The 16,845-nt window shown below is 43.0% G+C and overlaps 1 protein-coding gene across 2 annotated transcripts in view; it reads left to right on the top strand.

Annotated features, from left to right (window-relative positions):
- LAMP3 (lysosomal associated membrane protein 3) overlaps positions 1 to 14,939 on the top strand; it is a 36,424-nt gene extending 21,485 nt beyond the window's left edge. The window contains exons 5-6 of one of the 2 annotated variants that reach the window (XM_039478999.2): positions 2,227 to 2,397; positions 12,783 to 14,939. In XM_039478999.2, coding sequence (XP_039334933.1) covers positions 2,227 to 2,397; positions 12,783 to 12,916 — 305 coding nt within the window. In that variant the 3' untranslated portion in view covers positions 12,917 to 14,939. Of the gene's footprint in view, positions 1 to 2,226; positions 2,398 to 4,184; positions 9,964 to 12,782 lie in introns of those variants that run through there. The other variant, XM_039478998.2, reaches the window with a different exon arrangement.
- The last annotated feature ends 1,906 nt before the right edge of the window (positions 14,940 to 16,845 follow it).

The raw sequence follows: 16,845 nt of genomic DNA, 5'->3' as shown, positions 1-16,845 counted from the left end.
CAGTAAAGTAATTTCTTCCAAAGAAACTTGCCAAGAAATGAAAATGTGGAGTAATATCTACTTAAAATATTGGCTACATTATATTGATATGTTCAGGGGGATTTGCCAATGATTGTTAAATGTAAGTAAAATAGCATAGTTGACAATTCATTTTCATATATGTTAATTCACTTAGACCTGTCTCCTCATTTAGGATAGAGAATAAATATTGTGCATGCTAACATAAATTAGCTAATGTTATCACTAGGTATGGACTAGATTTTAGCCAGCAATAGACTAGAAATCTCTCAAGAGGCAGGAGAGGCCAGGTGCAGTGGTTCGTGCCTGTAATCCTAGCTTTTGGGAGGCTGAAGCTGGCAGATCACCTGAGGTCAGGGGTTCGAGACCAGCCTGGTCAACATGACGAAACACCGTATCTACTAGAAATACAAAAATAATTAGCCAGGCATGGTGGTGCATGCCTGTAATCCCAGCTACTTGGGAAGCTGAGGCAGGAGAATCGCTTGAACCTGGTAGGCGGAGGTTGCAGTGAGCCGAGATTGTGCCACTGCACGCCAGCCTGGGCAACAGAGTGAGACTCTGTCTCAAAAAAAAAAAAGAGGCAGGGGGAGGGAAAGTCTGATCAAAAATTAATTTAGAGGCTGAGAGGGTGGAAAAATCAATTCTAGGTCTTGACGCTAAAGGCTGAGCAGGAGCTGAAGCGGTCACAGTAATGATGATTCTCATGTTAGTGGTGGTATTAAGAACAGCAATCAGCTGTAATGACAGTAGTGACAGTTGTAATGTTAGTGGGGATGGTAGCAGCAGACTCTCCCAGGCTCTAACACATGATACAGTAGTGTACGGAGAGTTCAGCACATCGCGTAGGGCATTTGCATGTGCAGAGGCTGGCGTTCACCGTGTGACTATTCCCTGTTGTAACAACTAAGTGGACCTCAGTTGGGTCCTTTGGCCAGTGAAATTTCTACCCCTCAAGAAGCTATAGTATAGTCCGAAGGGGGCTTAGTAAGCATGGGATTAGAGAAAATGGAGTTCATTATATGATTATTTTTCTTATTTATGTTTTTATTATTATTTATTTTTGAGACGGAGTCTCGCTCTGTCACCCAGGCTGGAGTGCGATGGCATGATCTCGGCTCACCTCAACTTCCTCCTTCTAGGTTCAAGTGATTCTCGTGACTCAGCCTCCCGAGTATCTGGGATTACAGGTGCCCACCTCCACACCCAGCTAATTTTTGTATTTTTAGAAGAGACAGGGTTTCACCATGTTGGCCAGGCTGGTCTTAAACTCCTGACCTCAAGTGATCTGCCCACTTCAGCTTCCCAAAGTGCTGGGATTACAGGCATGAGCCACCGTACCTGGCTTATTTATTTATTTATTTTAGAGGCAGCGTCTTGCTCTGTGTCCCAGGCTGGAGTGCAGAGGTATAATCATAGCTCACTGCAACCCCAAACTCCTGGGCTCAAATGATCCTCCCACCTCAGCCTCCCAAGTACCTGGGACCACAGGCACATGCCACCGTGCCTGGCCTCAATGATTAAAATGTGTAACTGCATCTGCCTTGAAGCCTCCAATTCCTTGGTCAGGGCATACCTGTCATAAGACAGGCTGGGTCCTTGGGCAGGTTCCTCTCCCCAGGCAGCACTCAGATGGGAAGAGATGGGCCTCTCCCTTCTTTCTGTATCTGCAGATGGATGCAACAATCCCTCCTAATGAGTTCTTGACTGCTCTTCTAATCATTCAGACTGGCGATAGGCACTCTGAGACAGGCTGCTTTTCTAATCATTCAGCCTGTACTCCACTTGCTGGCTACATGTTCCTTCACTGATTCCAGGGTTCTCTGACTTTCTAAGACTCAGAAAGCAATCTTCTCTTATCTCTAAAATTGAGGGGACACCTCTGTGTAGCCTCTAAGCACTGATAGTAGTTCCTACCCACTCTGTCTCCAATGATTTAAAAAGAACACATTCTCAAAAAGTTCTCATTTCAGGGTTTGCATATCCCAGTTTATGTGAGGTGTCTCCCTTATGCCCCAAACAGAGCAGCTGAAAAAGTCTCCAAACCACTCCAGGTGGTTTTTTTCATAGGGAGAAGGTAGCAGAACCCCCAGAGACCCCTTCGGAAGGAAGGCCACTTAGCTGCACATGGGGGTAGCTGGGCCACAGCTGAAGCTCGGTGGATACACGTCAGGACCACTCTTATGCATCGCTGTGTGACCTTTTCAGAGACAGTTTACCGAGGAATGCAACACGCCATGGTGATGTTCGAGACAGCAGCCGGGCACTCCTTCAAGTGTGTGAGTGAACAGAGCCTCCAGCTGTCAGCCCACCTACAGCTGAAAACAACCAACGTCCAGCTTCAAGCCTTTGATTTTGAAGATGACCGCTTTGGAAATGGTAAGTCAAGGGTTGATCAGGGACCCCAGGGTAGATGCAAATTGTTTTCTGTCTGCAGCTGTCAAAGGAGCAAGCATCTCAGGAGCTTCCTGGAGCAGTGCGATTCCCACAGCTCCCAGGGCCAGGCTGCTCTGCCCACCCCCCACCCACCGGCCACCTCAGAATCAGGCACCTGCACCCACCCACAGTCCCAGCTCTCCCGCAGCAGGTCACACTCTCCTCAACTCACAGACATTCTCATTCATTTAAACACACACACACTCAATCAAAACAGCAGAAACTACCACCTGCGACTACCGTTTATGTCCTGTTGGGTGTAAACTCAGATATGTGCGGAGGACACTTGAAAGCTCCTGAGGATCAGTAGTGTCTAAAATTGGAATTTCAGATTAGCTTCTTTTCACCCGCAGAGCGAAAAGAGCAACATGCAGCAATTCAAGATAGGAGGAAATTCTGTCGGGCCCCTCATCCCAATTACAAGCTGCCGCCCGCAACAGAGTTCCTCATAGCCAGTTTTAGCTTCCCTCTCACTTCTGCTTTGGGTTCTGACCACCACAGGCTGAGGACTGTGCTGGAGGAAAACAGGTCCCTGGGCAAGGGTCAGGGGCAGACCGGGGTGACTTTCCAGAAAAGCCCTCTTCTCCCTTCCAGGAAAACAGTGCTACAAGGATTTCTACCTATGACCAGGAGGGTCATGCACTTCAATTTCTAAACATCCCTCTCATAAGAACTAAAAAAACGTGCTGAGTACTTCCCAGTTATCAAAAATAGATTTAGCTGGAAGTTTCACCATATTTTAAATGTCTACAGTAAGAATCTGACTGCGCTTTGGCTTCCATTATAAAATTGCAGATGTGTGTAGCAGAAAACACCTCCTCACATACTCAGTGGGAAGCATCTGGTGGAGGAAGGACTGGGCGTTGCTTGCCTTGGGTGCCTCAGTTTCTGGAGGCTTTGTCTGAGTCCCACAGTCAGATAAAAATTTGCCAGTAGGGGTTCCCCCCATTTGTCATCCACTCTCAAAACTTCTAATCTTGGAAAACTATTTCTTTCTTTTACAATCATCATGAAGGTTTGAAAAACTTCTGTAATGATGTGATCTTAAAATAAGGTACACAGACCAGGTACGGTGGCTCACGCCTGTAATCCTGGCACTTTGGGAGGCTGAGGTGGGCGGATCACTTGAGGTCAGGAGTTTGAGACCAGCCTGACCAACATGGCGAAACCCCATCTCTACTAAAAATACAAAGTTATCCAGGCATGATGATGCATGCCTGTAATCCCAGCTACTCGGGAGACTGAGGCACGAGAATCACTTGAAACTGGAGGTGGAGGTTGTAGTGAGCCGAGATTGCATCACTGCACTCTGGCCTGGGTGACACAGCGAGACTCTGTCTCAAACTATTACTAGAGTTGGAGAACATGGCTCTGGGAATTACCCCAGCTTTAGGGTCAAGACATAACTCTGATCATGACCCTCTAGGTGAAACCAGCGTTTTCTCAAAGTTGGGTCTGCCTCAAAGCAGCGTTAGAATCCCACCGGCTCTACCGCAGACCCACTGAGTTATAATTTCTTGGGCACATGTCTGGGGATCTGCAATTTAATAAACTCCCTAGCTAATCACCAGAACTGTAAGTGTCAGACCCACCGCACTGAGCCTCACCCACTGTTGACTGAGGCAGCAGGTGGGACCCCAGCAGCTCCGTCTCTCCCTCCGTCTCCTTCTCTCCAAAGCTGAGGCGATGCGGCCAGTCTGTAACCCTTGTTACTCTGACTTCAATTACAGCGGATGAATGCTTCAGAGACAGAAACAGGAGAGAAATCCCTGTGGCCCTGGGCCTGAGTATCACAGGACTGCTTGTCATTTTGCTAACTGCATGTCTGGTGGCCAGAAAGAGGCCCAGTAGAGGATACGGACGCATGTAAAGCCCCACTTTCTTCAAAATGTGCAAGCTTAAGGCCCTGGGAATTCTGGCATCATATTCAGTCCGAAGTGAAAGGACTGGCCTCCCATTGCCTGTTGCAGCCTCCTGAGCTGATTAGGCAACCTCACTTTCCACCAAAGGGCTGTCCCTGGGCCGGGAAACAGCACCTCCCACCTTCCTCCTGTCGGCTTGGGGAGGCCATGTGGGTGTGCTTGAATATACCAGGGCTGGCTCCCAGAATTAGGGGCAATAGGCAGAGACTTGAGCAGGGCGCTTGTGAGGAGGAGAAAGCAAAAACCCGGAGGGAGAATTGTGGGGAAGGCATTTGCAAATGGACTGATTTTTCTTACACATTTTCAGGAGTCCTGATTTTCAGCTTCTAAAAACATTACTTTAAAAAACCTATGCATTTCAAAGTTGATTACAAAATGATTTAAACTCCTGGATTTTACCTACATTTTGGTTTACTTAAATTACAGATGATCTTAGTATACCATTATTATTTTTTTTAATCCTGCTTTATTGTAATGTATTATTAGTTTAAGAAATTAGGAAACAGCCTATTTCACTTTTTTTAATTTAAAGCACATCATAGCAAAAGATGAGGGACTCGGTAAGTGTGAGCTCTTCAGTTCCTTCAGCTGCACGTGTTGTCTGCCATCTTAGCTACTGTTTTCCTGGTTTGTCAGCTTTTCTTTCATGCTGTTTTATTATTGCAAATGTGTCCACTTGGATCATTGCAGAAGAGGACGTAGGCAGGCCTGCCGGGAGGATCACGCACTCCCCTTTTCTGCAAACATTCACCAAAAGCAGTACATTCCTGATTGGGGGGCAGTTGAGAGCCGAGGGAGAAATTCTATTAAAATATGGCTTAGGATGTTATTCACGGTTTTCTATTACATCGATCGGGGTTTTTCGTTCTGAGAAAAGGGAGAGAAATGTTCTTGATTGATTCTACTGACTGGAAGTTTTCTTGTTTTTCCAAATTTTCCAGAGGTGCCATTCAGTATTTTTTAACATGACATTTACGGAATTTGGCAACAACTCTCAAACTACTGCTTCCTTAGGAAATGTACTGGCTCTCCCGGGAGGCATGTTTGCTCTCTTGGCTTTCTTAGAAGTGGAGCTGTGGGGAGGGCGAACGGCAGAGCACTGAGGGCCCCTGAAGATGTCCCGAGTGCCAGGAAATGTCTCTACCTCCTTCACACAGGAAATGTGGATGGCAATGTGATATGAGGACCTGGGAGTTCCGCAGAGTGACTCCGGCTCAACAGCAAGAGCTGGGCTTTGGAGGGCTGCAGTCTCCTTCCACCTCTTTCCTCAAACTGGCACCTGCTCCAGCCTCCCCTGTACCCAATGTTAAGGGCACTTGAAAGTTCTGTGTTGCAGAGCACGAGGTGTTTATTCACCGGCCACTAGCCTTCTGCAGAACGATTAATGTAAGATTTCTCTTCTAGCATATGGAAATTTCTCCATGGCACACAAAACAAGAAGCAGAATTTAAAGTCAAGTGTAGCGGGATGTGACCAGTCACTTAAATTTAATTTTCCTTCCTACCTTCTACAGTGAGTTCTTCTGGGTGATGGCCCCTGCTGGGACGCCTGCCACTTACTTCCCCAATCCCAATGCCAATTATTCTTAAAATTAATATGAATTAGCACCCTGTTAATCACAGAAAGCCAAGGTTTCACTGGAATGGCCAGTCGGTAAACACTTGGATGTGTAATTTACTCACAGCCCTGCCCACTTTCCAGGTGGAGAGCAGAGGGGCCACAGAGTGCTGAGAGTTCCTCAGCTGCCTGCCCTTCTAACTGCACACATCCACCCTAAGAAGCCTGCGATGAAAGGGAAAAAAATTCTGTGAACTCCTCCATTACTAAATCTGGAAGAGTAAAAAAATTGTGGGTTGCTTTATCTTCTTTTCTAACCTAGGATAAGGACTGGGGAGAGTAAAGGTAAGGACTGATGGGGGTGAGCCGGGGAAGCAGCCCCAAAGCAGAGGGTTGCTCTAGGCTGCAGCCAGCTTGCATGCTACAAAAAAGAGGATAGAAGCCAAGTACCTAGCCCAAAGGGAAATATTGACTGATCTCAGATGCCTTGGAAAGAGACGGTAATTCACCCAAATGGCATGGCAGGAAATGGAATTTCTGAACTGACACACTCAGGCATGAGCAAGATGAAAGCAAATTGCACGGCCGCCGTGCAAAACTACTCCAGCAGCAGAGCAGTAAGAACAGTGTGAAATTAAGACAAGGAGCTGCGCTGTATTCATTTGCTAAGGCTGTCTTAACAACTTGCCACAGTCTGGATGCCGTAGATAACAGAAATTTATATTCTCACGATTCTGGAGGCAGCTTTACCTTTCCTGAAGCTTCTCTCCTTGGCTGTACATGGCCTGTGTCTGCACCTGGTCTTCCCTCTGTACCTGTCTGTATCCAAATGTCCTGTTTGTGTAAGGATTCCGTTCGTATTGGATAGAGGCCCACCCCAATGACCCTATTTTAACTTAACGGCTTCTTGAAAGACCCTGCATCCTAATACAGCTATGTTCTGTGGTCCTGGAAGTTAGGACGTCAACATGTAAATTTGGGGGCAGGGAAGGGACACAATTTAGTCCATAACAGAAAGTTAGAAGTGAAAATAGTAAAATGCAAAGAAAACATAATTCAAGGAACAGAAAGAAAGTCCTGACAATTGCTTTATGCTGAGAATCACTTAATGTGAATTCCAAGTAATCAGAGTTTAAAGATAAGATGTTAAAATAAAAGACTAAGAAAACAAGATGAATGTCAAAACAATACACTATATAATGTCTAGAAACAGTAAGAGGCAGAATGAATATGGAGGAAATTATGTTATTTTCACAGAGAGAATGACTGAGATCATGACAGGTAATACAGATAAACCTTACGATCAAAGCATTACAGGGAAGCTACTAGATACAGAAGTATAATTGGTGCTTGTGACATAGAGGCCTTAAAAATAGAATGAAGATATATTCGAAGATGTAAGGAAATTTCTTTGAGATAACTAATTGAAGTTGGGATTAAAAGAGTACAGCTTATCCCAAAAAAGAATTGATACAGGAAGTTCAACATATCTGAAGCAAGCTATAAAACTTCAAACAGCGGCTCACGCCTATAATCCCAACACTTTGGAAAGCTGAGGTGGGCAGATCACCTGAGGTCGGGCGTTCAAGACCAGCCTGACCAACATGGCAAAACCCCGTCTCTACTAAAAATACAAAAATTAGCCAGGTGTGGTAGTGGGTGCCTGTAATCCCAACTACTCAGGAGGCTGAGGCAGGAGAATCTCTTGAACCCAGGAGGTGGAGGTTGCAGTGAGCCGAGCCAAGATCGCGCCATTGCACTCCAGCCTGGGCGACCCAGTGAGATTCCATCTCAAAAAAAAAAAGAATTCTTTAGGCCTTTATGGAAAATAACATTACCTATAAATAGGGAAAGTTAAGTTGACCTCCAATTTCTTCACAATAATATTTAAGGCCAGCAAATAATTTCTACAATGATCTAAGAAAAAGAAAGTATGACCCAAAAATATGAAGTATAAAGACAATAGGCAGATATTCTTAACCATGAAATAATTCACAGGGTACAGCACAAATAAGCCCTTCTAAAAAAATATTGCTTGACAATGAAATTCACTGAGAGAGGAACTGAGTCACAATATAAACAAGGAAATAAGCAGACTTCAGGAATAAAAAAGTCACAGTAGGCCCGGCACAGTGGCTCACACCTGTCATCCCAACACTTTTGGAGGCTGAGGCAGGGGGATTGCTTGAGCCCAAGAGTTTAAGACCAGCCTGGGCAACATGGGAAAACCCCATCTCTACAAAAAATACAAAAATTAGCCAGCGGTGGTGACGCATGACTATAGTCCTAAAGACTGGAAGGCTGAGGTGGGAGGATGCCTTGAGCCTGAGAGGTCCACGCTGCAGTGAGCTGTGACTGCTGCTGCACTCCAGCCTGGGTGGCAGGGTCAGACCCTGTCTCTAAATAAACAAATAAAACAAATTTCACAAAAATACTGATGCTGGTGAATACTTTATCCATTTATATATAAAACATACTAAACAATTATGAGTCTGAGAATACAAACATGCCTTTGCCTGTATTAAATGATAGTTGTACATGGTTATTTATGACAACATTATTTGTAACAGCAAAAAACTGAAAACAAGGCAAGCGTCCATCAGTGGGGGCCAGATTTTAAAACCATGATTCAGGTCAGGCACAGTGGCTCACGCCTGTAATCCCAACACTTTGGGAGGCTAAGGCAGGCAAATCATGAGGTCAGGAGTTCAAGACCAGCCTGACCAACATGGTGAAACCCCGTTTCTACTAAAATAAATACAAAAATTAGGGATTTAAGTTGGGTGTGGTGGCGCGTGCCTGTAATCCCAGCTACTTAGGAGGCTGAGGCAGGAGAATCGCTTGAACCCAGGAGATGGAGATTGCAGTGACCCGAGACTGAGCCATTGCACTCCAGGCTGGGCAACAGAGTGAGACTCCATCTCAAAAAAAAGAAAAAAAAAACAACCTGTGATTCATCCCACAATGGCATCCTGTACAGCTGCAAGAAGAATGAGGATGCTATGTATGTTTAAGGAAAGAGTTCCAATATATTATTATATCAAAAAAGCATAGTGTATAACAGTATATTCATTATTGTTCTATCTGCACAAAGAAATATCAGAAATATAAATAAGAAAAGTAGTTATCTCATGGGGACAGGGAGAACTGAGAAGATGGGGAAAGGGTGGAAGTGAAACCTCAATGTACAGCATCTTGTATTATTTTGACTTTTAAAATCATATGAATGTGTTAAATATTCAGAACACATTTTTAAAGACTACAGCCGTGATAGTTACCAAATAGAATGGAAGTCTCATAAACCTGGACGGTGGGTCAGAGTCAAAGATTGTTTCCTTAAGTTGAAATCGCAACCAAAATATTCATACAGGGGCTTGTGCTGCAGCTGCTGGCAACATATTGTATTGTGGGCTCCTTAATTTAATGATAAGATTTAAGCTAAAAACATCAAAAAGTTTATAGTTTTTAAAACATTTTTCGCTAACAGGCAATTGAAATGCATGGTACAAAAATAGGTGATAAGGTTATTGTAAAATGAAATGGACAGAATAAATATTCGATTTAATTTTCTGTCTGTGAGAATTTCACAATAAAATTATAGTTTACTTTGTAAAATAAATAAGCCCAGACTTTAAAAACAGTAACATAACTATTCAAAATTTGTAGGTGTCTGGGCACAGTGGCTCACACCGGAAATCTAGGCACTTTGGGAGGCTGAGGTTGGAGGATCACTTGAGTCCAGGATTTCAAGACCAGCCTGGGCAACATAGTAAGACCCTATCTCTCAAAAAAATTTTTTTAAAGTAGCTGAATGTGGTGGCATTTTCCTGTAGTACTACCTACTTGAGAAGCTGAGGAGGGAGGATGGCTGACCTCAGAAGCTTGATGCTTCGGTGAGCTATGATTGTGCCACTGCACCCCAGCCTGGACAACAGAGCAAGACCCTGTCTCAAAAAAAAAAAAAAAAAAAAAAAACTGGAGTTGAAGAGAGGAGAGATGGAAGGGAATCCATTAGTGCTAGTCTGTCAAAGATAGTATCAGTAGATAATGTTTAAACTGCAAACAAAGTTTAGAAAACACAAGTCCAATTTACTACATAACCTCTTAATGTATTTCATAATTATTTAATGCATACTTCATAATCTCTTTTTGGAACTTTAAAGGGACCCTTTATGAACCAGTAGTTCCTATGTCAAAGAAACATTGGTGCATGATAATTCCTTCAGTTCCATTTAAATTTTTTTCTTCTACTAAATGCAAGTAAAATTGAAATTAACAAGTGTAATAAAATAGCACTTGTATGATCCTATCTTAATGAAAGTATTTATATTTATTTTTCTAACCTATCTCTCCTTACAGTTCTAAAGAAAGATGCCTGAAATAATGTTTGTCTATGTTAACAACGACATTTCTGGGTGGATGGTCTTGGGGTAATTGGTTTTACTTTTTTATTTGTGCTTTTCTCTATCATTTTAGTTGTTTATAGTGGGCATAGACTATTTATTTAAAATAGAGTGATTTTTCTGTTTTTCTTTTTCTTTTTCTTTTTGAGATGGAGTCTCAGGCTCACCTGGGATGGAGTGCAGTGGCACAATTTCAGCTCACTGCAACCTCCGCCTCCCAGGTTCAAGTGATTCTCCTGCCTCAGCCTCCCAAGTAGCTGGGACTACAGGCATATGCCACCACGCCTGGCTAATTTTTTATATTTTTAGTAGAGATGGGGTTTCACCGTGTTAGACAGGATGGTCTCTATCTCCTGACCTAGTGATCTGCCCACCTCATCCTCCCAAAGTGCTGGGATTACAGGCGTGAGCCACCGCGCCCAGCCAGAGTGATTTTTCTTTAAGCATGCATGTGAGTTTGCACACATGCACACACACACATTCACAGAGAAAGCACATGCCCAAAGAGGTTTACAGTGATTGATTCAGATAGAACAAATGTGGAGATTGGATGGCTACTTTTCTGTGTGTGCTCTTTTGCGTTTTAGAAATGTTTAAACGCTGCTACACAATTTAATGGTTTAACAACACTATATAGAGAGTAAAGTTGCCCTCCACATCCCTCCCAGTCCTCTTCCTAGTTTTTTGTGTATCTTTTCATACCTGACCTACAAGCACATTGGTCTGGGTTCATGTGATGCTTCTCGGAGCTTAGGGAACCCCTGTTACAGCACACTGCGACCTACCACATTCTTCTTAATGGTCATATTATTTTCTATTGTCTGAATACTATTTTAGTTTCTACGTGCATTTAAATTGTCTCTCGTAAAATGGACGTTGCTGTAATAGATCTATGCATGCCTGTGTGAATATGTTTTGGCATAATTTCCTAGAGATGGAATGATCGGGTCAATAGGTGTGTGCTTTTACATTGTGTTTTCACTTTTTGTATTTTTTTCACTCATTTTAATTTGTTAACTTGTCAAAGTTCTTTTTTGTTTAAGAAATATAGGCCAGGTGCTGTAATCCCAGCACTTTGGGAGGTCAAGGATTGCTTGAGCCCAGGAGTTTGAAACCAGCCTGGGCCACATAGAAGACCCCATCTCTGAAAAATAAAAAATGAGCCCGGCGTGGTGGCACACACCTGTAGTCTCAGCTCCTCAGGAGGATGGGGCAGGAATATGACTCGAGCTCAAAGTTCCAGGCTGCAAAAAAGGAGAAATATATAGAAGTAACAAAGTGTCATGTACTCCAAAGGGTCTCATCATGGAAAGCAGCATCTCCCTGTCCCCTGCCTCCCTGCCCCAAGATACAAAACACTTTTAACGAATTTTAACAATTACTTCTCATTGCTATCTCCATTAACTCTAAAAAATGAAAAAGTTTATCATGATAGTTCCTAATCGATCCATTTTAGACGTCCTGCTATGGCACATGAGGATTTATGGTTATATAACTATTTTCGGTTAAATCAACAAGGTATTAAAGTATGCATTATTGTAGTTATACAAATACTACCCTCTGTCAAGCCAAATAGTGTACTACAGGCACAGTTTCTTGTCCAAATTTTCTTTTTCCTGCAATCTCTCATTGCCACTCTGTCTTCTCTGACCTCTTCTGATACTTTTTTTCTTGGATCTCAGGTACACGGAATTGGGTTGATGGTGATCCTTGGTTCGGGACATAATTTCAGTGTTAGTTCAAACAGTGACCTCACACGTGTATCTTTTTAGCTATCTATTACTAAGACATAGTTCTTCATTTATTTGCTCTTTTCTCCCAGTCTCTTCGTTACAGAGTATTCTGTCGACTTCCCCTTTTTCCCAAGACTGTCCCATCTTTCCTCAGTTGAGATTTACTAGTCTCTGACTCAATCAATTGCATTTTACATGAATTGAGTAAGTGCTTTCTAGTGCTCTAAAGAAAAAAACAGTCTCGATAAGTTTATAAACTCTCACTCTTAAGCTCATAAATAATTTGGTCTGTTTTCTAGTATTAGCTAAAAGGGATATAATAAAACCTTTAACAAAAATGTTTTTTATAAAGTGGATAAAAATCACATTTTTCAAGAGATCATCTGTAATCTGGTCACACAAACGGTCTTTCTTATGTAGGCATATTCCACTTAGCAGGAAGTATGCCTGGAGTGACTTCTTAGTTCAGGAACTGAGGATGATGATGATTGAATATTAATTACTCAATAAGGTTATTTGATTTAATCTTCTGCCGTCTTACATATTATTTGCTTACTTTGTACCTTAGGAAATTGCAAGGGTAAATCACCTGCCCAAGATCACAAAGCCAGTTAATGGCGGAGTTCAAAGCTCATATCCTTTCCCCTGTAGCCCACTTTCTGGACTGCATCACCAAGCCTTACCTGCTGTATTGTATTTGTTTTCTCTCTTAGTGGATGAGTGCCCGTCTGACTACACAGTTGTGCTTCCCGTGATTGGGGCCATTGTGGTTGGTCTCTGCCTTGTGGGTATGGGTGTCTATAAAATCCGCCCAAGGTGTCAATCATCTGGATACCAGAGACTCTAACTGTTGGCCAGGGGAGATGAGAACAATGGAGTTTAGAGAATTCTTTCATCACCTCCGGGATGGATGATGGGAACTTCCCGTAGAGTGTGGGTCCTTCAATCACCGTAAACCACCATCTTCCACTAGAACCCAGTGAATCATTTGTGATTTAAGTTCAGGCAGCACATCAACTTCTAAATACTTTTTGTTTATTTTATGAAAGATACAGCGAGCTTTTTAAGCATATTTTCTAGTTTCCTTTAGAATATTTTAAGCACTCAAAAAAAGTCAACATTTGAGATATGTTGAATTAATACAATATCTATAAAGTAGAATAAGCCTTCAGATGATAAACCAAGGGTCAGTTGTAACATACTACCTGTGTTTGCATCGAAGATTTTATTTTTCCCCTTGATCTTTTCCATTTCAAAAAAAATGCCTTTGCTTTGTCTATCGAATGGACTTTCAGTGTTTTTGCTATCTGTATCCTATGGTTTTATGCAACATATGTATGCTTCGTGTAGTACTTAACTCCTTTTCCACTTTAAATGTTGGTTTGGTTTTTTTTTTTCTTTTTCATTGAGATGAGTTTTGCTCTTGTCACCCAGGCTGGAGTGCAATGGTGTGATCTCAGCTCACTGCAACCTCCGCCTCCTAGGTTTAAATGATTCTCCTGCCTCAGCCTCCCGAGTAGCTGGGACTACAGGCACCTACCACTATGCCCGGCTAATTTTTGTATTTTTAGTAAAGATATGGTTTCACTATGTCGGCCAGGGTGATCTCAAACTCCTGACATGAGGTGATCCACCCACCTTGGCCTCCCGAAGTGCTGGGATTACAGGCGTGAGCCTACACACCCGGCCTTAAATGTTTTGTTTTGTTTTATCATCAAGAAGAACAACATATCTCAGGTTGTCTAAGTTTTTTTAATGTAAAACCAACAAAAAGAACAAATCGGCTTATATTTTTTTATCTTGATGACTCTTGCTGCATAATCACTAGACTAAGAATTAGGTGGCTACAGACAATAGAACTGAGCAATAAGCAAGAGGCAATAATAATTGCCCTTAATTATTAAACACACAAGTGCCAGGCTCTAGGCTAAGCACTCTACCTACATCTCATCTAATTCTCACAACTTATACGTGAATGAGTAAACTAAGACTGAATGAGTAAACTAAGAATGAAATCACTCACTGATGGCACAGCCAGAGCTTGCACTCATGCTGGTCTGACACCGAGGTCTTTGGTCTTCTCACTACACCAAGCTGCCTGCAAGAACAGTGACACCAGCCTGTGCCTGAAGCCTCACGCCAGCACACCAGCATACGCTCAGCTTACCGGGGAAATGGGTTTATCCAGAATCGTGAGACATTAGGGTAGACGAAAGGAGAGCTTAGCAGGTGACGGAGCAGCCTATCCCTTCATCAATCCTCTGCTCCCTTGAAGGAGACTGAGGGGCATTGTAAAACAGTCATTTTCTCATTTTTATGGGATTGTTTAGCTGGGCTGTAAAGAGGAAAGCATAGAATAAACTACTCAAGGTATTTTTAATTTTTTTTTTTTTTTGATCATTGAGAAACCTCACTAACCAACTGTTCTTTCTTGAATGTATAGCCCCCTCTTGTGGTAATTGACTGCTTCTGCACTTCATATCCGTATTTTCATTCGTTCACTTGAGGCTGTAGGGCAGCCTGCCAATGATTTTATTCTTGCTGTTAAAGAAAGGAACTAAGTCAGGATGTTAACTAAAAAGTCCACATAACCCTAGAATTCTTAGTCAGGGAATAATTCAAGTCAGCCTAGAGACCATGCTGACTTTTGTCATGTGTTTTCTTATGACTCAGTAGGTGGGCAAGGTCCTGACTTTAGTCTTACTAAAACATTGAATTATATTAAAAGTTTTTGTAATAAAACATTGAATTGTATTAATAAAACATTGTTAGTCTTAATAAGACATTGTCTTAGTAAAACATCGGATTAGTCTTAATAAAACATTGAATTGTATTAAAAGTTTTCATAATAAAAACTTATTTTGGACATTTGTGCATGTCATTTGTTATGATTCATTTTGTGCTGTCTAAAATTTTGTTTACAATCTTCTTTGGTTTTTTTTCTCAGATCAATAAGTGATATCATCTTTCTATAGTTTGTTTTATGCTATTCTCCATTGCCACATTATCACGTGGTAAGACTTCGTGAGAAGATACACCACATTAAAGTTACATATGAAATGTCTCATCTCTTAGTTTAGACTGTCTGCATTACTTAATATCACCACATTTGTTCATTCTTTCATTTGACCAGCATTCATTAAGGATTTGCTAAATGCCAGATACTCTCGTAGGAGCTGAGATAAGTAAGGGGTCCTGTATTCGTTATCTACAGTGATCTGAGAGAGAGAGAGGCTGACCAAGATGAAGGCTGCCATGTCTTTTATAACGTAATCACAGAGGAAACTTACTATCACTTCTGTTTTTTACAGGTCACACAGACCATCCCTGGTACTCGTGGAAGGGGGCTACACAGGGCTTGAATACCAGCTTTCTTAGTCCATTCTGTGCTGTTACAACAGAATACCACAGATTTTTGGATATCTTATAAACAATGGAAGTTGATTTGGAGCTGGGCGCGGTGGCTCAAGCCTGTAATCCCAGCACTTTGGGAGGCCGAGGCGGGTGGATCACGAGGTCAAGAGATCAAGACCATCCTGGTCAACACGGTGAAACCCCGTCTCTACTAAAAATACAAAAAATTAGCTGGGCATGGTGGCGCGTGCCTGTAATCCCAGCTACTCAGGAGGCTGAGACAGGAGAATTGCCTGAACCCAGGAGGCGGAGGTTGGGGTGAGCCGAGATCGCGCCATTGCACTCCAGCCTGGGTAACAAGAGCGAAACTCCGTCTCAAAAAAAAAAAAAAGAAGTTGATTTGGTCATGGTTCTGGAGGCTGGGAAGTCCAAGGTGGAAGGGCCGAGTCTGATGTGCATCTTCTTGCGGCATCATAACATAGGAAAAGGCCCCACCTGGTGAGAGGACACACGAGAGAGGGCAAGAGGGGGCCCACACTTGTGATAATAGCATTCATCCATTCGTGAGGCAGAGCTGTTGTGACCGCATGGCCTCTTAAACGTCCCTCTTCTCAGCACTGCTGCATCGTAGAGTAAGTTTCCATCACACTGTTGCATTGTAGATTAAGTTTCCAACTATGGTGCGGGGAACACATTTAAACCATAGCACCAGGAGTGGGAGGAGCCACTGGAGACATTTTGGATGCTGGCTACCCCAGGTGCCTGCTGTCAAGGTGCACGTGGTGGAATTAGTGGTTTACTTTTTGGAGGGAACTTGGGTAAATAAATTCCAGTATACCTACTAAGAGAAGTGGATTCATAGGAACCTATACAAAGGACCATAAGAGCAAGGTCCTTTCCAGCCCTGCCCCAGGCACAGCACTTCCTCAGGGGCACAGCCTCCCAAGCCCTGGTGATGAGAGTCTGCTGACCACAGAGGAGCCTGGTGTTGACCCATCCGTCTGCAGCGCTCATGGCACAGCTTCACCTCCCTTAAAGCAAGTAGGCAGGATGGCTCCAGCCCCTACCCATTCTCCCCCACCTTGTTCTCACACTTTTCTTACTTCATAAGGCCCTAGATCCTCCCTCTGGATTCCTGTTCGGAGCTCTAAGCTTGAAGGCCAGGCAGGTCGGAGGACACAAATACGTGAGCTACTCCTTCCTGACCTGGGACTTGGTTCTCTAGGGTGATTCACTGTGAGGTTTCCTCTGCCCACTAAGTAAAAGAGGTATCAACGATAAAAAGGGATGGAAGAAGAATCTCTGCCACGAAAGAAAAGTTTCTTTTCTAACACTCTGGCCCCTCCCTCATCAACAAGTCCCTTCACCCCACCTTAGTGCCTCCAAGAGATGCCAATTTTGGTCAAGAGTTGGCAGGCATAA

Source organism: Saimiri boliviensis, chromosome 8 (assembly GCF_048565385.1).
Source record: "Saimiri boliviensis isolate mSaiBol1 chromosome 8, mSaiBol1.pri, whole genome shotgun sequence".
Taxonomy (NCBI): domain Eukaryota; kingdom Metazoa; phylum Chordata; class Mammalia; order Primates; family Cebidae; genus Saimiri; species Saimiri boliviensis.
Note: the sequence above shows the minus strand (reverse complement) of the source record. Positions and strands in the feature narration are given on the sequence as shown.